Source organism: Manacus vitellinus, unplaced genomic scaffold (assembly GCF_001715985.3).
Source record: "Manacus vitellinus isolate BGI_N305 unplaced genomic scaffold, ASM171598v3 scaffold_6_pilon, whole genome shotgun sequence".
Taxonomy (NCBI): Eukaryota; Metazoa; Chordata; class Aves; order Passeriformes; family Pipridae; genus Manacus; species Manacus vitellinus.
The window spans coordinates 39,011,090-39,033,120 of NW_021940750.1; the positions used below are offsets into that span (position 1 = coordinate 39,011,090).

Sequence of the window (22,031 nt, forward strand, 5' to 3'; positions counted from 1 at the left end):
TAACCAGAAGATAAAAACAACCAACAACTTTTAGCAAAGTGACACCAGACTTAACACAACTCTGGAAATGATTACAGCAGGGAGTGACTTTCCCCAGGAATGCTCACCTTTCTCTCCCATCTCTCTCTCTTGCACAGCAATACTACAATTGCTTGATGTGGTGCTGGCTTCAAACCCATTGACAGACTCGCTCTCGCAGAGCCCCTCCTGGGACTCCTCAGCCACACTGTCCACCTCGATGGTCACGTCGCTCTCGCTCTTGACGCTCCGCGACTCGTCCTGGCTGAGGGCCAGGGGAGAGGCCACCGGGAACCCCGAGGGGACCGCGGGGGGTAAGGCAGAGGGGTGGGAGTTCGGAGCGTTGGGGTCTGGCTTTTCTGCTGCTGTGTCTTCGCCGCCGCTCTTCTCCTTCTCGTCCAAGTCATCCAAGTCCACCTCGTGGCACAGCAAAGTCTCAGGGCCGATCTGGGGCATCGTGTCGTCCTCGTCCTTTAAGGGAACGCTCTCGACGGCTTCAGCGGGACGTTGGAAGGTGTCGCTCCTCAGTTCCGGACCGCGCGGAGCCGATTCCGCCACCAGGGATGGCATCTCCTCGTGTCCAGTTCTGAGGGGCTCCTCAGCATTCATCCCTCTACATTCCTCTGCTCCAGTACATTCATTGGTCCTCTCTTCAGATACAATATTTGGCACTTCCATCTCACTCTCTCGCCGATTCCTCTTCTCGGGTGACGCCTGTTCCAGAGTTTTCCTTTTCAAAAGCTTCTTATCTTTTGTAGAAGGTTCTGTCTCGCTTTCAGTAGTGCTGGAACTTTCTTTACAGTCCAAGGAAGACCCATCTAACCTTTCAGGTTCTGTAAGAGATTCATTTGCTGCCTCTTCTTGGCCTCCTGGAGCAATCTTTGCATTCTCCAGAGAGGGATCTTTTGTCTTGCTCCTTCTCCCTTTTCCCTTGGGTGATTTTTCAGCCTCTCTTTTGATTTCTTCGATTTGATCCGTTTTATTTCCAAAAATCTGAACTATTTGTTCACTTTCCTCCACTTCCAGTTTCAGTGTTTCTAGTGGCTGCACTTGAGTCCTGTCATTTTCTTTCAATGCATGAGGGATCTTTGGGTTTTCTTCATCAAGCTTCTCATCACGGAGTTTTTCGCCTTTTTCCAGTTCTGAAGTTTCTGGAGAAAATTCTTCATTCAAATTCTTTTCAGATGACTCATCTGCTTCACTGTCAGATGTGCCAGAGTCTAAAGAAATTTCAAAAAGAAGCAAACAGCACCCTAAATAATTAATTACAACACAATTTCTCATTTGAACCACACAAACCCCCCTCTCTTTTCAGTAATCCAGGGAGTTACATCAGCTTAAAAAATCCTGCATTATTCAACACACTTGCTACAGTTCTTATTTTTACCTAAAATTTCTGTGAAACTGCAATAGTAGTGATACTGTCAGAGTTCAAGGAGCATCTGGATGATGATTTTAGTCATATGATTTAGTTCATGTCTATAATTCTCCTGCTACTATTTCCCAGATAAGCCAATATAAATGAATTACAGTTTATAGTAGCAAAAATAGTTTTACAGATGCCCATAACCTGTGGATGTTGCCTCCCCCACCTGAGATTACAAAACCAAAAATCAGTACTACTCCCCTCCATGCAGCCCCAAACAGAAAAAATAAAAACCCAAATCAAAAATAAAATCCTTCTAATAAAATGGACATTTCACTGCTAAACTTATGTACAAGTGGTAAACCACACACAGAGCAAGCATTGCTACATTACCAGATTACTCAGGGACCTGCACTAACAGTAATTTCACTTGAGCTCTTGCTCAGAGAGGCTTAGAAACATCAAAAATGTTGCTGCCATTTGTGTATAATTAACAACTCTGCTGGATGATGTAGCACTGAGATTGAGGACTTAACTACCACAATACAGACTATCATTATAGCACTGGATTTGGCCCATTCAGTATCAGGAGTGAAAGGCTCTGGCTGAAGAACATGGAATGATTTGTACAGTCATTTCTGTGCCACAGCTCTCCTGTGAGCAAACCTTGCCCCTCAGCAGTGTCAGCTCAGCTACTTCCTCAATAAAGTTCACAAGGAGAAAGAAAAAAAAACAACAACAACAAAAAAAACCAACCAAAAAAAAAGGTAAAAAAAAATAAAAAAAAAATCAAACTTCTTTTGAGAATGGTACTGAAAAAACCTCCAAAGCATACACAGGACTGAGATCACTCACCGTTTGATCCTCTATCAGAATCAAACATTCCTGAGCTACGTCTCGTCTGCCTGCGAGGTGTTGCTAAAATTAAAATCGAAAGGATTAATTTTTATGGAGTCAAGTCTGCACCAAAAATCTGCTTCCTCACAGTGCTGGTGCACTGCCTGGTCAAGCAGGACTGGAAGGCTCTGACAGGGCAGTGCCAGCACCGCTCACAGGCCCCTCCAGGCCAGAACACGAGTGCACAGCTGTACCTTCGGTTCCGTTTGGGAATGCTGGGGGATTGGACAAGGTGTTCCGTGCACCTCTGGCTCCGGATTTACCTTCACTGTTGGCTGTTTTGGATAAGCTGCAAGACGTGTTGGATGGAAGAGTAGATTTCAGAGGGGGCCGCCCACGCTTGGACTTTTGTTTCTCCTCGTCCTTCTTCTCGTCCTTTTCACCGTCTTCTTTGCTCTGAGGGGAAAACAAGGAATTTTTATTAAAGTTTCACTGCTGATCACCAGAACCTTTCTCCTTCTCCTCCATTAAAAATCTAAACTGTGGACTGAATTTTTTTTTTTTAAATAGTGAGGAAAACAGTGAATTTTTGTTAATGTTTTTTCACTGCTGACCATCACAACTTTCCTCCTTCTACTCTATTAAAAAACTAGACTGTGGACTGAATAACCTTTTCCTTTTTTGTTTTAAATAACCTTTTTTTTTTCCACCCAGTTATTAAATATTGTACTACAAAAAAACTTATTGAGATAATTACTTTTGTTTTTTTCTTCTGTTTTCTCTTTGGTCCTCCTTTGTCCACAGGCCAGATAATTCGATCAGCTTTCACCCACTCATCGTATCTGAAAGGGAATAACAACGTGCTGTTATCACTGATATCACAGAAAAACTTTGACAGAATATGAGCATTAAAAAGACTGAATTACAGAAAATATTTATTACTGAGAGGTAGGGAAAATTGAAGGCCAGGTTGGATGGGGTTTGGAGCAAACTGGGCTAGTGGAAGGTGTGTCCATGGTAGGAGGGTGGAACTGGCTGCAGTTTAAGGTCCCTTCCAACCCAAACCACTCCATGATAGCAGAGCATGGATTTACAAACACCTGCAGGATCTGGCATTAGAAAGATGAATTAGATTTCTAGCCCCTAATAAATAAATAAATTATGGGATGGGGGAATGAAGGTAGAAACTTCCCTGTCTCTTGCAGTACAGCACTGGAACTCAGGGGACTGAGTCAGCTCTGAAGTGTGGCAGTTCTTTCACATATTTGGGACACCTTAAGTTATATACCAGAAGTGCCATATTTTTAAAAAGTATCAATTTTGTGGTATTTTTGTCTACATAAGCACAATGCTCTTAATATCAACAGCAAAAGAATCCATTTCTACAGCAGTGTTGCATATAGAGATTGGCTGCCAGAAGCATTTGATATATTTTTTTCTGCAGTTCTTTGCTGCTTTGCCCTCTCCTCCTCTCTGTACTCTTTGCAACCACAGTTAACTTTCAGTACAAGAATATATTTTGTTGCCAAAATTCCAGTGTTTCATACACTTAATTGTAAATGGCCATTATCAATGGCCCCCTCAAATAAAAAAGTCTGACAGTGCTGACACAATAAAATTCAGGGATACCCCTGCAAGGAGTGAGGATTACTAAGGTGGGTGGAAACTTGGAAACACAGAAGTATATTCTGATATTTTAGTGCAACACCACGAACAAAATCCCTAACACTGAAAAGTGCAATAGAGTCAGAGCCTGTACTGTTGATAATTCAATTTGGAGCCATGTCACTGATCATCTTTCCCTTTATTTTCTTAAAAACAAACATTTCTTTTGAAAATAAGCCTTTCAACAAAGAAATGAAAGGCAATTTGTTCTCCTCACCTTACATTCCAACCATAGTAGTGAACTAAATATAAAACTTCTCCATCATCAATTTCTGTGCTTTTAATACTGGCTTCATAAATTTTTTGAGTCTTTCCACGTCCATATTTTACTTTCACTTTGGTTCCAGTCAGGCAGGGTTCTGTGTCCTCCTCATCCTCTTCACCTTCTGATTCTCCTTTGTTCTCAAGTTCCTCCCTGCAGTAAAATGTATTTAAAATGCCCACTAATTAGTGACAATGATGTTTTAACATTTAATGAGTGTAGCCAAGCTACTACAAAGAAAAAGGCTGCAAGTAAAATTCTTTTCCTTTTCTGCACCCTGCACTGCCTCTGAAGCTGGCCTGGACCGAGGGTGAGAACCAGAAATATCCAGAAAATGGTAATTTAAATTCAATTTATTAGGTGTACAACAACCTCAAGGCCTAAAGATTATTTTTTAAATTAACATTTTGATAATACATAGAGGAATAAGTTAACTCAGTGTTTGGCTCCTCAGTAAGACATGAAGAATGAGCTTCAGTTTTTAAAGTAGGCTTGATTTTGACACAATTTGCTTAACTGTAGAAGTTACAGTTACACTTTACAAACTGTACATAAGCTTAGACTGCCATCACAGTGATCCTCTCATAGATACAAACACCACTCCATTGGAAAAGAGATGTTTGCAAGAGTGTTTAGCCAAGATTAGCAGTGACTACATAGCTCTTATTACACCTACAGCTAATATTTATGTATTACACTTGAACATATTTGCAAGAATTAAAATTAACCTATTTTTACCTATAATTCTCTCCCTATTTTAGGGTGAATTTATGATAAAGTAGAAGTTAAACTACAAAAAAGTCACCAAGAAAGAAAATACTCAAAAAAAACTATGGGTTTTTAATGAAATGTTTTTGCTGGCCTTCAGTGTAAGATCAACTGTAGTGTTGTGGCAAATAAGAGAAGTAACATCCAAACTGCTTAAAGAAAACTCCTTGATGCCTTGGTCACCTGACATACAATAAAAACAAGGAGCCTGGATCTTCAGGAGCTATCAGGAAACACTTAAACAAAAGCAGAGGAGAAGAGGGCTTTGCCCTTTGTATTTTGGCTGCCCAGAGAAGTGTTCCCAAAGTGCTCCCCACCCACACAGCACCTGGCACAGTCACAGTGGTGTCTGGAGGTACCAGCGTGACAAAACACCAGCACAACCTTGGCAAATAAAATGACAGGGAAAAACACTGGCTGGCATCTACCAGGAAAGCTGCTTCCATGAAGGACAGCTGGCTCTGTTTTATTGGAAATAAAACGTGCCCTTCCCTGCCTGGCTGAGTGAATTAGGTCCCCAATTCCCACATTAGGAAGATCTCCAGCTCTGTGTATCCTCCTGCTTGGAGCACAGCTCCACCATGGCACAAACAAACCCAGAGGAAGGTGACACAAGCCAGTGTTTACCTCTCTCTCTGCCTCTCTTCCTCTTCATCCGACTCTTTGTCAGAGTCCTCCTGTTTTTTGATTTTTTTCTCTTTTTGCTTTGGTGTACTTTTCCTCCCTAGTGGAGTTTCGTTTTCTTTCTTTTCTGCATTCTCAGATGTTTCCTCTGTATCTTTGTTTTCTTTGTTACTGTCTTTTAGTTTGTCTGGTGTTTTATCCTCTTCACCATCTTTTTTAGCAGGGGTTGCATCCCGAGCAAGTCTCCTTCGTCCCTAAAACAGAAACAACATCGGTTCAATGACTCCTGGCAACTGTTTTCTCTATAACCTCTCCAAATCTCAGCAGAAAAAGTGAGATTTACAATAGAAGAAAGGCTGGAGATGACACAAAAAAAGGCAAAATGTTCTAAAATATTAAGATTAAAGATTTTGTTAATCTCTTCATTTGGAATGAAGAGGACGAGCTCCTGAATAATTGCTGGAGGATTTCAGGACATTTGGTTGGACCTGTCAGGTTTGTTGCTCTGACAGAAAGGGCCAAAATGTCTGAGGCAACTGATTTTTGGGGATCTAATACAGGTTTATCATTTTGTTTATTAAAAGACTCTTGATAGGATCATTGCTTTTCAATCAGAACATTTAAAACACATTATGAATGCAAGATTAATTATCTGAAGGGCATCCAAAGATGACAGTAATGAAGGCACTATAATAATTACAATTCACAGCAGCATAAGAGCAAACACTTTGGAAAAGTAGTAATTAATGAATAGCTGGTGACTGGATTAAAAAATAATAAAATATATAACCAAATATTTAATAATTGCTAAATTAAAACAAAAGACAGCCAATGATAAAAAAGATCAAAATATTTTACCATTTCTTTACTATCATCTTACCAGTTTTCTCAAAAAAATCCTCAAAAATAAATGAACACACTAAAAACAAAGCTAATGCCATGTCAGGAAGTTCACTGGGGCTGATACAGCCTGGAAAAACCACCTGCAGTCAGGCAGAGATCTCAACTTGTGTTCACACTGTGTCTTTTCATGCATTAATTTAAAAGGCCAATATTTGCTTGAAAAGCTGGTTTTCAGGAGGTACTTCCCCAAAATTACATTTTAGTCGAACAAAACTCTTACAACTTGAACAATTAAAAAGGAATAATTCCTTGTCCTTCAGCAGTCATGCTCTAAGGAACACAAAAGAAAAATGCCTTTTAAACAGAATTAACATGAGTTCTACAGAGTCATATTCCAACAGCTCCAAAGTACTGTTTGCACTCTCCCTGGTGTTCAGTATCCTCATATCTATGTAGCCACTAATATAACCCTCACCTCTGGAGCATTTAAGGACAAATGAAGACTAAACTTAAGTGTTTCTCCCTGTGCTTTTGACTGTATATTGTAAAATTGGAGTGTTTCTTTTATTAGAAGAAGTGACACTGTGATTAAAAACCAACTCAGATAAATGGGTCTTCCTTTAATTCTTAAAGCCATAGCAGGCCTTTGGTATTCCTGCTTCTTGCCAGAGAGCTCCAGGTTCCATGTGCCTGTGGAAATCCTCACCCACAACCAAGACTGTCCTGCTGTGTTTCCCTGTTCTGATGATCCACAGTTCTCAGGAGTTCCTGACCCATCCCTGAATCAAAACACATCTGACATCCAACACAGGCTGAGAAACCCCACAGGTGGGGTGGAATAGGGAGAAATAATCAAACCCAGCTCCATTTACAGGTAGAACATAACTGAGAGTTAACACTCACAGGACCTACCCTTGTACAAGAACACCAATTCCAAAGTGCAATCCATCCCCAGGGAAAACCCCCCATGGAAACTGTTCACCCTACAAAGGGGTTTTGTTAAGGACCAAACAGGAATCAGTGCAAACCACTCACCCTGGGGGATCTTAGTTCCACCTCTTCTTTTTCACTTTCACTGCTGGAATAATTTTCTTCTGCTTCTTTTTTAACTTCTGTTGGGGGCATTTTTTGTTCCTCTTTCACACTTTCCTCCATTGGTTCCACGTGTTTCTGTGTGTCTTCTACCACTTTTGGCTCATTGTGGTGGATGGTCCTGAACTGAATGTTTGCAGAGCGACAGTACTCCTCAAAACCATACAGATACCTGCAGACAAATCAGGTTCCATTTGTATTTCAAGGTTTATTTTCTATTTATTCAAGTGCATAAAACCTATTTTCCTGCTCACTAACTTCAGGAAAGAAAAAAAAATAATAACGGCAACTAAAGAAATCCAAATAAACAAAATTAAAAAGCCAGAGAAGATTTTGAAATGAAACAATTTTGCACACAAGTCAAGTGGTGAGAGAGAATACACACAGGTGCTTCCCACATATTTAACTTCATCCCCATCCAGTTAAGAATTCCTGACAGTAAAGCCATGCATGAGTTTGTTCATATAACTGCCTGTGCACACTCTAATCCAGTTACAGGTGAGAGAGAGATTAATTAGCTTATTCCTCAATGAATAAATAAGCAAGTTACAACACACTATCATGTGTCTAAATGACATTATTGTTATTTCCACTGTAACAGCAACCCAGTACACAGTTACCAATTATTCTTTTTATGATAAACACTCTTCTTTGTAAAATACAGACCTTAAACATGTGCCCAGTTCAAATCCCACTGAAGATGTCTGAATATTTTCATCTTCATCAACATTAACATGAGTTGAGTCATTAGTCATCCCTATTTCCAAATTTCCTCAGGTTCGAGGCAAGAGAACCCCATTCTCTCCTTTTACTCAAAAAGCCCAATTGTTTCTTGTCAAACTTCCAGGAGGATAAATAATGAAAATACTTTTCATTTAGAAAATCAGCTTGAAAAATGTCATTCCTAGAAGGTTTCCATTTCAAAAGTTAAAACACAACTGAAAACCAAAGGTCAGAAGAAAAAGATTTATGTATTTGTTCATTACAAGTAATGATTTTACTATTTACTGCCACATGCACACAGTTATGCCCTAAAGCCATTGTTCTACAAATTCTGCAAAGATTATATTTAAATACCCAATCTGAAACATGTCCTTTTTCAATCAGTATTCTTCAGGAAGTTAAAGAAACTGGTATAAAATTCTCCTTGCTGCACAAAGCACCTCCAGAATGATGACAGTACGTTTTCCTCAACCTGCAAAGCTGATTTTGCCAAAGCTTACTCTATAAATTTCTTTGTTGTATTCTGAAATAGCACCTCACAAGCTGAAAGGGAATGTTTCTTGATAGAAAATGAGCAGAATTCTCTCATACTGGAGCAAGAGGAACTCAGGCAGCCCTGAGCACTCCCTCCCTTCCTCCACCATTTCAATCCTCAGCACTGTTCCTTAACTGAAGGATGGCAACTGCTGTTTCACTGAACTATCAAAAATTGCTTGAATGTTGTGCATGCTACTAAAAACATGGAAAAATGTTTTCACCATTACCCAATATGAGAACTTACTTTCTATAAGCAGTTTTTACATTGTAGGAAGCAGCCGAGTTCAAAATAGGAATGCCAAGGTCCATATAAATTTGCTTCCATACAGCACCACTCTCAATCTTTGGGAGGGAAAAAAGAAAGAGAAAAGGAAATTTTCAGGTTTTTTTAACCAAGAACATTAAGGAATTATGCCTAACACAGCCCCAGGCCACAGCCTTTTAGAATCATAGAACAGTTAGGGCTGGAAGGGACCTTAAAGAACATCCACAATTCCAACCCCCCTGCCATGGGTAGGGACACCTTCCACTACACCATGTTGCTCAGAGCTACATCCAACCTGGACTGGAACACTTCCAGGAATGGGGAAGCCACAGCTTCCCTGGGCAACCATTTATGAACATGAATGGACATATTTAGTTCAGGAAACACCCAACACTTACATTGTCACACCCACCCTGCTGATAAACCAGTCTAAAGAGTTTGAAGAGGTTAAGGTCCTTGTAGCCCAGAACTGGTGGTTTATTGATAGGAGTACCTGGATAAAACAAACCAGAAACAAGAGGTTATCCTAAAGAACAGCAAATTGCCTCTTCCAATGCTTTAGCACAAATTTGATGACAAATATCTTTCTGCATTTTAATTTAATAGTTTAAGGTATGTCACAAGTCAGGAGTTTCCAATCACCAATTAAAGCTTCACCCTCTCGAGTGATCACTCGGCTCTGGGTGGTTTATTAGCCACCCAAATTTATTAATAATCCCTATCCAACTGGCTGCATCCCACTGCTGCTCTCCTGAGTGTGGAGGACACAGCCAGAGCTGCAGGAAGCTCCACAGAACACCTGAGGAATGCTGGAATACAGCAACGTGTGAAGAGATTAACTCAAAACACTGTGGGCTGAAAGGAATGAGGAAGAAGCAGAAACGTTGGATCAGAAAGAGTCATACAGGCAAATTGTCAGAATGGGAAAAAGCACAGAGCCCTGACTGGATGTGAATATTTGAGACAGTTCCAGGGAAAAGAAAGAACTCAAATCAGATGAGTGGCAATGACATCAAGAACAATAATTATTTATAAAAGCAGAAACCAAAAGTGACTTGGGGCAAGTGGTTGCATCCGTAGACAATAATCCTCCCAGCAAGGAAGAATATCAAACCTCTCCCCTGCTGCTTCTTATCTTCCTTCATCTTCATGCAATTATATTTGGAATCATTAAAATAATTTTAGAGGACTCTGGGAATACTGTCATGATTACATGAATCAAAACACTCAGACTGAGAGACCAGAATGTAGAACAAATGAGGTGGGAACAGAAATCTTGCTGTAAGGACAGAGGGAAAAAAAAAAAAAAGGAAACAGAAAGGGGCAAAGTCCCAGTCCTGAAAAAGTCCTTCCTGCACATTGCTCAATCCACATATGACTTAGAGAGTATTTCCTGGAATGAGTCTCCAAAAATGCTTTCTTCTTTTGCCTTCACAAAGCCCTGACATGGTCCCTACTTGGTTTGTAGTCTAAGAGTTTAAGAAAGGGAGTGAGGAAGGAGGAAAGCAGAAAAAGGGAAAGAATCAGGCTACCTGAGAAGAAAACTGGGGATCAGCCCAGCAGCAGAGGGAGGTTTTTTCCCAGCCCAATTTAGATTTTTATTCCCCTAAGGCAGGTTATTCTCCAGAAACACTGGTTATACACAGGAGGCCTCAAAACTGTATTGGATGAGCTCCAGAACTCTTTGCTATAACACAAAATCAATTATTAAACCTGTGATAAGAACTGGAAATACTAAACAGACTTGAAACTGTTCTTTTATGATTCTGTGGTCTAGAACACACCTCATTAGAAGGGATGCAGACCCTCTTTTACAAAGGCAACTTGATTTCCCCATAAATTTTAAAACAACAAAAAAAAAGGCAGGGGAGAAAATTAGCACTTCATGTTTTACTCTCAGCTCTGGTTATTTCAAATTCAAATACCTCAACATTTGCTGTAGCATGCTGCTATGGAAATATCACATTCAGGTCACTTTTGCCAAGGAAAAATGAAGGAAAAATAGTAAAATGGTAGTAAATGCATTTGTAATTTACCTCCACCAAGGCTACTGCAGGATAAACACACACAGTATTTGAATTGAAATGGTGACTTCATGAGTAAATTTAATAAAATGAAAACAGTCTAAACCACAAAACTTTTCAGGCTTGAATATACTTCAGAAAAAAAGGGGGGAGGCATGAGAGGAGCTAAGGAACAGAAAAACCTTCCATTTTAGTGTCAGTCTCATCACAACTGCAAATGCAAATGTCTTATGCAACAGCAGCTCTCCCAAGTCAGCAGGTACATCTTGCTCTCTATCCAGAGCACAGGCACTGCTGAGATCCATCATATGCCAAGACTTCAACTATTCTAATTTATTAAATCTCCCTTAATTCTGCAAAGACAGACATTTAAGATCACACTGTTTTCTTGTTCTAGCTACAGAATAAAGCAGAGTCGTTCCAGTTGCCTGTTCAGGTATCACTGCAACATCTCTGCATGATCAGGGCAGCTCTGCAAGGAGACCTGACCATGGCACATCTCCCACTCTCTCTCCTGGTTGGATTTCACCAGCCATGAAGAGGCTCCTCAGGTTCCAGCAGCAGAACTCCCAGCCAGGCTGTCACGACAAGGAAGCAACCAAGAGCTTATTTAACAGGGAGCGCTGACATAAAAAAGGCTTTGTGAAAGCAAAACAAAATCAAAACACCTCAGGGAGGATTTGAGTTTCCTTTGAGTGCTGTGCCATTAAAAAAGTGGACTAGAGATAAGAAAAGAGGGAAAATTCAGTGTTACCTCTGTCTTCCATAAACTTGTAAAGCTGTTGGAGGAAGTTGTCCCTCTCTTCAGGATCAAGCTCTTCCTCAGGCTGTGAAAACACAAGCGCAGTCAGAAATGAAAACAGCAAACATGCAAAGTAACCATTTATTTGTGCAAAAGCCTAAGAGCAAGAACTAAACCCAAACCACTTTCCATCTGGCTCTGCACCCATGGAATGGTGAAATATGCAGAAAACACAATTTACTGAGCAGACTGAAGCGGCACCTCAGGAGGAGAAAAAGGAAATGCAGGTCAGGGAAGGCATCGGGCCATGACAGAAGGAATGTGTGAGCCTCACAATGAAAACACCAATACACTTCACATACTTCTCTCACACAGAAGAGGTCTGTTATTTACAAGACTGAAACAATTCACAGGAACTCAAGGGGTTTTTGGGTTGGGTTCTTTGCTTGTTTGGGGCTTTTTTGCTTAACTCATCTTTCTAGCCCAATTTTAGCTCAGGTTGCAGAACAATCCTTTCTCCAATCATTCCTGGTTTTGATGCTCCAGACACTATTTGGTTTGTAATTAAGCTCCAATGCTTGATTTCAGCTTATATTTGGAAACACTTTTAGAGTCACTTCTATAATTTATTATTATAAATTCCTTAGTTTTACATTTACAACTTCAAGCCTCAAAGAGATAAACACTTACAAGCTTGATGGGAACCCATAAATGAAACAAAGCTTTTCTTTTATTCAAGTGAAAATCATTAAAATAAAGTCAATTTATTGGTGGGTGGGAGGGGCAGGGAGGGGAAATAACATTTACGTATCTTCATTTAATTTTGAGCTTCCAGCAGAGACCAGAAAAAAAAGTAATAAACCCTTTTCCCTGCAATGCTTTCTGGATGGCACTTTCTTCCTGCCAGCCTGGCAGTTTGCACAAGCAGGACTGCAGCTGCCTCGGAGGAAAGACGTACAGTACGTGTCAAAAAATCTTATCATTCCATTATTAAAAATAACAGGCAAGTGACAAGCAGCTCCAGAAGGAAACCAGAAGAGCAATTTACATTTCAGTTGTCTCTGCATTCTCTAAACTTTAAGCTTCAAGGCAGGAAAGCAGGCAGGGAAATGGGAATGTATGTGCTGCTGGCTTGCTAAGCAGAAAGCAATCTGCCCAGCATCAGAATGAATCCAGCCCTGCCTGTTTCACTGAATCCCTTCTAAGCCCAACAAGGCTCACCTACAATCAGGCACAGGTAGTATCTGTGTCTTACTTTCCTATTTTTATTTGGGAAATAACTGGAGGAAATTCAATGTGTAATCACAACATTGTGCAGCATCAGTTACCACTTGCCCATGGCACACTACAGGGATTATATAAGGAAAAGCAGTTATCTATAGAATTAGTATGTTCTTCCAGGTTATCAAGTGAAGTATTGCTATAGAAACCACAGCTCTTTTCTCTCCATCTAAACTGCAAACCCACTCCAAGATCGAGAAATTTCTACCATCTCCTGTGATGTTTACTGGTTAAAGGCAATATGGCTCAAACTGTGAAAACTAAATACATGCAAATAACAGTAAATCTTCAGAAATACTTCTGAACAGTTGAATTAAAGCCATCTCTTTCATGTGGGCACAGCTCCAAACCAGAACTCCAGGTCAGAGCAGCAGAAATGTAGGTTAGAAATAGCACCCTTGCAGTCAGAATTTAACCATTTCACTGAGATGAAGGGTTTTCACCTGAAGAAAAGCAAAAGGGAAAGATCAAAAGCTTTCCCACAGGGTGGGGACATAAAACCTGGCTGTAATATTCACCCACCTGTCTAAGACCCCCCAAATCCTGTTTCTCCCTGTTGTTGGTGTGTGAGCCCCTTGGCAGAGGAAGCCTGAACTGTGTTGGTATCAACACCAGAACAGACACCAAATCCTCCTGAGAAGCCACTTGAATAAGACCTGAATAACTATCACCACCATCAGCTATTTTTTTGCTGCTGGCCAAAATAAGAAAGACCAACCCCTCATGGATATGCTTATTGCAATCCATTTGGATATCTGGATTTTTATAAGAGGTCCTTTTTTTTATCAGGGTTATCTGTTTGCAACTGGGCATAATGGATTCCCAGAAGTGTCTACTGTTCTGAGTTACTGAAATACATCAACCATCAGCAACCTCAAATCTGCATCCCAAGTCAAGGAAACACCTGAGAAATGCTGGTGCCACATCCTGTGATCACCATCAGTGAGGGACTGGAGAGTTAAAATTCCCAGCACAGATTTCCAGCAGGAACCAGGGTGACTCTGCTACCCTCCAAAACTCACTGTTCCTACCCAGACATTTATGCCCATTTTAGACTGGCCATAAGTAAGTTCACAGTGACAATTGTTCAAAATCAGTTTTTTAAGAGAGTTCTGTCTCTCCATTTCATTTTTTTCCCATATAGATGTTGCAAAAAAGGGGAGACTGGAGCCAAAGGTAAGTCCAAGTGAGATGCAAAACAACATGAAAATTTTAAGTGGCAGGAGCTCAAAACCAAGACCTTTCTGCTGTTCATCCAATACCCACAACTAAATGCAACACGAGAAAATTTTTTTAGTTACACGATGAGAGGCTGAATTTCAATTAAATAAAAACAAATAAAAATACCCAAGATGCCTTTTTTCTAATTAGAAGATTGAAATTTTATGGCTTTGAGATGTTTCCCTCCTTTCTGATTAGCAGGTCACATCAGCTAGAGAATTCTGGAAGCAGGAAAACAATAAAATCAACCACGATCACACATTATCTCTGTAAAAGGACATACTCCTTTCCCATCTCCATTTCTTACTGTCTTCCAAGCAACACTAACAGTGCTCACGTATTTTCTCAAATTATTTTGAGAGTAACAACCAGCAAATAACACAGCATAAACCACACAGAAACATGGAGAAAACTTGTAACTGGCTTTGCTTCATTTCGTTTCCAGCCACTTAATTCACCCTGAGCTTTTCCTCTGTCCTTGACATGATTTTAACCAAGACTGTGGCTCTGTTACCCTGACTCATCATTTACTCTCCAGAAGGATGTTAAACCTTCTGTGGGTGCCAACCTCTAGAGCTGAGTGGGAGCACAAAGGATGAAAGAGTTTCTTCTACAAAAGGAAGAATGAATCTCTACCTACGAGCACCATAAAGTCAGTCAATCCGAGGTGAGGCTACCAGGGACTGATCTTCCTTTTATGTTACAAATAGACTGACAAGCCCATAAACTCCTCTGTGGAATAAATGGAAGTTAAGAGGAAGAACAGTGCATACAGGATTTGGAGTTCAGAGCAGTATATGATCAAGACAATCTGCCAGAATTAATGTAATTTTTGTTGTTTCAAAGTACTTCAGTGCGTCTTCATCGCTGGCACTTTTGCTTTCTGATGCCAAGTTTGAACACCAATTAAGGAAATGAAAAGAATTAAACTGATTGCAACAAGTTAACAGCTTTACACCATGTGGAGATGAGAGTGGTCTTAAAATGTTAATTCCTACCAACAAGAAGTAGGAATTCAACCATCCTCAGCAATGACTCACTCAGAGCTGTGCCTCAGCCTTCAGCTCCCCTGCTCCTCTTCGAGGGACATTCTGAGAATGCCTGTGAGCAAAGGGCTGTGAGCAAGAACGTCTTGGAGGAACATTTGGCCATGGGATGATGCAGGCTGTGCTTCCCAGCAGCCAGAACTCCTACAAAGGCATGGATGCGTGAGAAGGAGGATTAACTAATCAATGTTCAGCTATTTTTAAAGGCTATTCTGTGCATTACAACGTCACAGCTGCTTTGGGGGTTCTAAGTATGTAAATCAAAGAATCACAGATTGGTTTGGCTGGGAAAGGACCTCAAAGACCATCCTGTACCACTCCCCTGCCACAGGCAGGGACACCTTCCAGGGACACCAGGTTGTTCCAAGCCCTTGAACCCTTCCAGGGATGAGGCAGCCACAGCTTCTCTGGGTAACCTGTGCCAGGGCCTCACCACCCTCACAGCCAAGAATTTCTTCCTAATATCTAATAAACCACTTCTTTCCTGACACCATGCTTCATTAACTTGGAAATTACTGTTTTCCTGTATTTAACTTTTAGGAGTCAGCTTTTAAATGTTATTTTAAAATATAAACAGGTTGCAACAGACACGGATGATCTGGGTATCATTTTATATGATCTCCCACAGTCACTTAGAGAAAAGCCTACATGGGAAACAACAGCTATTTTCAAGCAAAATGTAAGTATTTTAATAGTTGACTACTGATTATTTGTAGGAATCTTGAGCCTCCTAAAATACATGATGGATTTCTGATCCCTCCTTTATGAGCTCAGTGCTAATAAAATATATGGTAATGACTTATCATGAGAACCGAAATCCTTGCAGAAAAGGAATATTGGAAAATGCCTCTGGCACCTTCCCTTTTCAACAATGTAAAGCAACTGTGACTGATGCTTCTTGATGCTGTTGTGATGCAAGAACCCCAAAACCATGAGATGAATGCACCCTATTAAACATGCCACACACACATCCTCCAGGTGACCATCAAAACTAAGCCTTAAAGGAAATCCCCCAAAGCAAATGCCTGGAGGTGCAGTAACTCTTCCCTCAAAGAGCTGTGGGGGTCAGCTTGCTGGAGGATTTCTCTGAACAAATTCCTCACCTTTCCTTCTATCTTAAATGAATATACCTATTAAGAAGTCATACTGAAAAGGTATTTCAAATAAGTGCATGTTAAAATCTTCATTCTGCTGGAATCAGAGTGGCCCACAGGGAGACTGAGAGCCAAAAGCAAATGTTGCCTACACGTTCCTCTGTAAAATGGGGAGTATTTGGCTATTTGAACTTGAGAAACAAATAGGGTGGTTGCAATGGATTCTACAGCTTCTCCTCCCTGCACATTTACCTGTCTGGAATCCTTTGCTTCACTGCTCTACATTTAGATTATTCTTTCTTCTTCCCCAATAAAACAACTTAAATACAAACAAATACAGTAGTAGATGTAATCGGTTTCTAATAAAAATCAGGTAATGATCAAAAAACTTTCTATGTGGAGATACTGGAGTTAAGATTTTCTCTCTCCTTTTAGCTGCAGTGCATTCCTTGACTGTCAAATGTACCCTCCAAACACAGTTAATTCTCTTCTTCTGACATGTTGAAAACTGGGTGAGAACCAAAAGCAATATCTGGATTTTTATCAGGATTCAAACTAACTGAGTGATTCTTTTAATCTTCATTTGATACAGACTTTTTTTCCTACAGTACCCCTGGATTTTTTCACTTTTTATGACACAAGATATTAAAAACCCTTACATTTTAAAGAAAAATAATCCAGAGATTCAACATCTATTGCCAAAATTCCAGCAATTTGAACATGCTGAGCAACTCTGTGTAATGCAATCCCTGTCGAAGTCAATGACAAGCATTTTCCACACTGTCCTCCTTCCTAGTCAAGTCTGGACCACACAAGTCACTTCCCACTGCTGAGGAGGAGGAGCATCTCACCAACACCATATTTGTTCCCACTCCTCAGCTTACAAAAGCCACCAAAGAACAGCCCTGGAGAGCCTGGAAACCTGGTTGTACCAATTCTACCATCTCTTTAAGATGTCATCAAAGGCAACACAATCAGAAAGACTCTGTCAAAACAAAGTTACAGATTTTTAACCCAGCTACTGGAAAAATGGTAGGATCTTTTATCACCAGCTAGGGCAGATCTCCCTGCCCCATTACCATTATAAAAGATCCTACTTCAGAAAAATAAGATCCTTTCCATTCCAGAATGAGACTCTTCTGACTTTATCCTGTGATTATATATGAAGTAGGCCTGTGTCCTTTTGATTATTTAATGAAGGCCTATCAGGCTGGGCAGCAGCTGGATAGGCCCTGACAGCAAAGCTGCTCTGCAGTTTAGAACATGGGAGTGGGGGAAAAAAAAAAAAAGAAATGTATTTTTAAAAATCTCACTCCAGTATAACCAATTGCTGTTCTAAAACAAAAAAGTCCACTGAGAATATTCTGGGAGAGGATGGACAGAAGCTATTTTTGACCTTGATTAATACAGGAGGAACTCTGTGAAATGTAAAATTTTAGCACTTGAGATCTGTATTCAAATACAGGCAAGGAAAAAGATCATTCACTTGTCGATTCTCTCTGCATTTCTGTCTTTCTAAGGGAAAAGAAAAAAGGAATGATGATAAATTCCCTAAATGCTGTCTAATTGCAATATCTACCATGGCCCACTATTAAAATATACATTCTCACAGCTGAATCAAGAATTTGATTTAATGGGCTGTCATGACAGTTCTGCTCTGACATAATCTAAAAAGATTCATATGTATCCTCTGCTACACAGCTTCTGTAAGATGAAGATGCTCACCTTATTTTTAAAAGCCTAGTTGTCACCTGGAAATAATGGATTCCACAGCTTCTCTATCAGCACATCCACCTGTCTCAAATCCTTTGCTCCTCCACTTTACATTAACATCATTCTTTAAAAAATAACTGCAATTCCTTTTACAGGAATGTCTTTTTTTTAATTTTTTTTTTAAACCACCAAGCTTCCCCCTCCCCCTTCTTTGTCTGAAACACACAGATTTTTATGCAATAGGCATGAAAAAATGGTAATAAAAATGGATACTATAAAACTGGTACAGGAATCCTTGATTTTTAGTGACTGATACTCTGCAATTTAAGGAGTGTTAATACAGGCAAACCAATACAGACTGCAACAGTTCACACCCTGCAAAATGTGGCCTATTCAGTCTTTTTCACTGCAAACTGAAGGAAAAAACCCTGAGGATTTTACATTCTGCACACATTTATCTCAGATTTATCTAATCATAGCATTCTTCTCAGATAGACATTTACTCCATTTCCCAAACACTGTTATCAAGGCATAAAATCCACACCTAAAAATAGACTCTTATTGTCTTTTTTTTTTTTTTACCTGGCTGCAAAGCTCCACCAAGCCACTTCCCAGCTCAGAAACCCAAGTCAAACCCCCATCCTCAACCCCCCCACCCCCTCCACGTTCACATTCCCAGATTCAAGCCCACAATCCTTACCTAAGAGCCGCATTCTTTCAAACGTAAAATGGTTTGACTTCCTCTCTATCTAACGCTCCCACTGCCCGCACATATTCCAGCCCGGCTTCCAGATATCTGCTCGCGCTCTCTCTCCCCGCGCGGCGCCCGCAGTTAACCGGCATTACTTACATTCTCTTCCGCACAAAAAAAAACGATTGTTAAACACTAATAACAAGGCTAAAGCCCCGAGGCAGGAGATGAAAGGCAGGGGAAGGGCCAGCCCATCTCCGAGCCCCCGGCCAGCCCCGGTCCCGCGGCCGCTCCCCGCGCCTGCGCCGCCACCCCAGCGCGTTGCCCTGGGAACGCCGAGGCCGCCGCCAAGCGCCATCGGCCATTCCGTGTGGGAAGGGAAGGGAAGGGAAAGGGAAAGGGAAGGAAGGGGAAACCTGACCTCCCTCGCAACGCAAACCGCACTCGGGTTTTGCTGCGTTTCCCGGTGTACCGTGAAAATCAGTGGGAAAATAAAGAAGCGAATCTCAGCACTCGCCCCCCCCCCCGCTGCTAAATCCAACACCCGGGGTACAGCCAGGGAGCAGGGATAGAAGGGAATTCTCGAAATACAGTTTAGAAACTGGGTAACTTTATGGAAAAGGAGCCACTTAAAATATTCCAAAGCAGAAAAACATTTTGCTGTTAATATCAGAACCACAGAATCACGCTCCATGATTTGGGGTGGAAAGGATTTTAAAGATATTCCAGTTCCAACCCCCTGCCATGGGCAGGGTCAACTTCCACTAGACCAGCTCGCTCCATGCCCTGTCCAACCTGGCCTTGAACAGCTTCTCTGGGCAACCTGTGCCAGGGCCTCACCACCCTCACAGTCAAGAATTTCTTACCAGTATCTAACATAAATCTCGCCTCTGTCACCTTGAAGCCATTCCCATTGTCCTGTCACTCAAGGTCCTTGTCCAAGGTCCCTCTCCAGCTCTCTTGGAACCCTTTAGGCACTGGAAGGTGCTCTGGGGTCTAACTGGAGCTTTCTCCTCTCCAGGCTGAGCAGCCCCAGCTTTCCCAGCCTGTCTCCAGAGCCGAGGGGCTCCAGCCCTCACAGCAAATTCGTGGCCTTATCTGGACTGACTTCCAATGGATCCACATCTTTCCTGTGCTGAGGACCCCAGAGTAGGACACAGAGCTCTGGGTTTGGGCATCACCAGAGCAGCATAAAGGGGAGAACCCCCCCCTCGACCCGCTGCCCTCTCCCCTTGTGATGCAGCCCAGCACACGGTTGGCTGCCTGGGCTGCCAGCACACATCGACAGGTCCAGCTTTTCACCCATGAGAAACCCCCTGCCCTTCTCCACACAGAGCTGCTCTCAGTGACTTCTCCCAGTCTGTTCTCAGGTCCAGGACTGGCCCACATGAGTTCAGAGATCACCCCAACATGTTAGACACACAGTCCTTTCACACCATAGCCCAGGATTCTCTGATCCCCAACCAAACACTTCCACAGTTCAGTCCTGCGCTGCTCTGAAGCATCTCAGCCACCAAAGAGCTTCAGCAGGCCCTGTGCATCAGCTCATACTTTCAGTCAACCTACTGCTTTTGCTTCAATAGTTTGCCTTTGTTTTAAAAAATCAATCTACTCTTTTCAGAAACAAGTTACTTTTTATATAACCTACATATAAAGAAATATACAAAGAAAAGAAAGAAAAATAAAAAATTACTTGTATTTAAGGTTGTAATACTACCACTAGGCTCAGCATAAATTTTTTGGGTTTGCCTTTCCTTTTGATCCAGAATCTTTCACTCTTCTCTGCCTTGAATTCTTAATTTCTGAGATTTGTCTCCGATTTCTGCACTGGATAACTGGAGAAACCTGCCACTGCTCACAAATCCCAATAAATGCAACTGTAACAGGGAAAATGAACAGGACTGAAAAGACATTGAAGTCTGACAGTAAAGTGTTGGAAAGTGCAGGGTTTTCAGACAGGCACGTTACTAAATTATCTCTGAAGAATGACTGGAATTGCCCAGACTCACCGGTACTTCTTCAGTTTTCTCTTCTCTTTTTTCTTCCTCTTCATCAGTTTCTGCAGCAGCTCCATCTTCCTCATCACTGCTGGAGGACTCCAGGATTTCACTGATGTCCATTTTCCAGTTCCTAGGAACACCCTTGGTGCTGAGAAACGTAGTTGCCTCCTGTAGCCCTACAGAAGAAAGGGCCCTGGCTTTACCTCATCCACAGCATGCAGTCACCAAAGCATTTTTAATTTCCTTTTCATCACATTCTTGTAAATCACAACCCTAACTTAAATGGCACCCTGACTTACTTTGCTCTTTTCAAAATATCATCATGTCTTAGATTGCTAAAAAATGAAGAGCATTTCCCAAAGAGATGTGACATCAGTGTTTGGAACAGAGGAAAAACACACCAGTGAGGAAGGGAGTGATGGGACAGGCTGGAGTCACACTTGTACAATGGAAATACCTCGAATTCTTTTGCTTGAAGAGGTGCTCCAAGGGGGAAACAACAGAGCAAAACAAACCCAGATAACCCTAAAATTTGCCCCTCAGTCACAGGAAGAGACTTTAATAAAGGAATCAGAAGAATACCCAGAAGAGGGACATACTGCAATGAACCATTCAGTGCTGCTGGAGAAGAAAAGGCACCAGTTTTTAACAGCTGCTGATAGAAAAACCTCCAGACACTGGTCTCAACTCTCCTATTCTTTTTTATTTTTGAAACCATTAGTACCTTTGGTTCCAAAATATTCCCTCGTGGCAAGAAATGTCACAACCCAATTATGTTCTGCACAGGAAAAAAAGTCCCTTTCTTCAATTTATCTCAAACCTGGCATCTGATCTTTTCTTTGGCTGTTCTAAAGCTCTTGTACTGTGAAACAGCTATTAAGGAGAAAGTAGAAATCATTATGAGTTACACTAATCAATCAAAACCACCCCAAGCTCTCATTTGTAGCATGTTAAAGCTTTACTTGTTAAGGAGCTGTTCCACACCTTTACTCAAATTAGAGGAACTGCTGTTGTTGAGGGGGATTTTTTGTTGCTGGGTGGGGTTTCTTATTACAATTTTTAATAAATACATTTTAAATATTTCTCTTTAACAAATTTCATATCCAAAGTTTCTCTAATTTATCCCGTTTAAAATTATTCACAAAATATCCAAAAGCAACTATCAGAAATCAAGAGGTCATCACTTATCTATAAATGCTAAAAGTACTATTGTATGAAA

The 22,031-nt window shown here is 41.0% G+C and overlaps 1 protein-coding gene across 3 annotated transcripts in view; it reads right to left on the reverse strand.

Annotated features, from left to right (window-relative positions):
* The window catches only part of ARID4A (AT-rich interaction domain 4A), a 46,377-nt gene that overhangs the window by 5,507 nt on the left and 18,839 nt on the right, over positions 1-22,031 (reverse strand). The window contains exons 10-20 of one of the 3 annotated variants that reach the window (XM_018082729.2): positions 20,822-20,988; positions 11,779-11,851; positions 9,399-9,493; positions 8,980-9,077; positions 7,419-7,647; positions 5,544-5,794; positions 4,104-4,301; positions 2,979-3,063; positions 2,476-2,677; positions 2,240-2,302; positions 108-1,238 (exon numbers count right to left, since the gene is read on the reverse strand). In XM_018082729.2, coding sequence (XP_017938218.1) covers positions 108-1,238; positions 2,240-2,302; positions 2,476-2,677; positions 2,979-3,063; positions 4,104-4,301; positions 5,544-5,794; positions 7,419-7,647; positions 8,980-9,077; positions 9,399-9,493; positions 11,779-11,851; positions 20,822-20,988 — 2,592 coding nt within the window. The remainder of the gene's footprint in view (positions 1-107; positions 1,239-2,239; positions 2,303-2,475; positions 2,678-2,978; positions 3,064-4,103; positions 4,302-5,543; positions 5,795-7,418; positions 7,648-8,979; positions 9,078-9,398; positions 9,494-11,778; positions 11,852-20,821; positions 20,989-22,031) is intronic. The other 2 variants (XM_018082730.2, XM_018082731.2) reach the window with 2 other exon arrangements.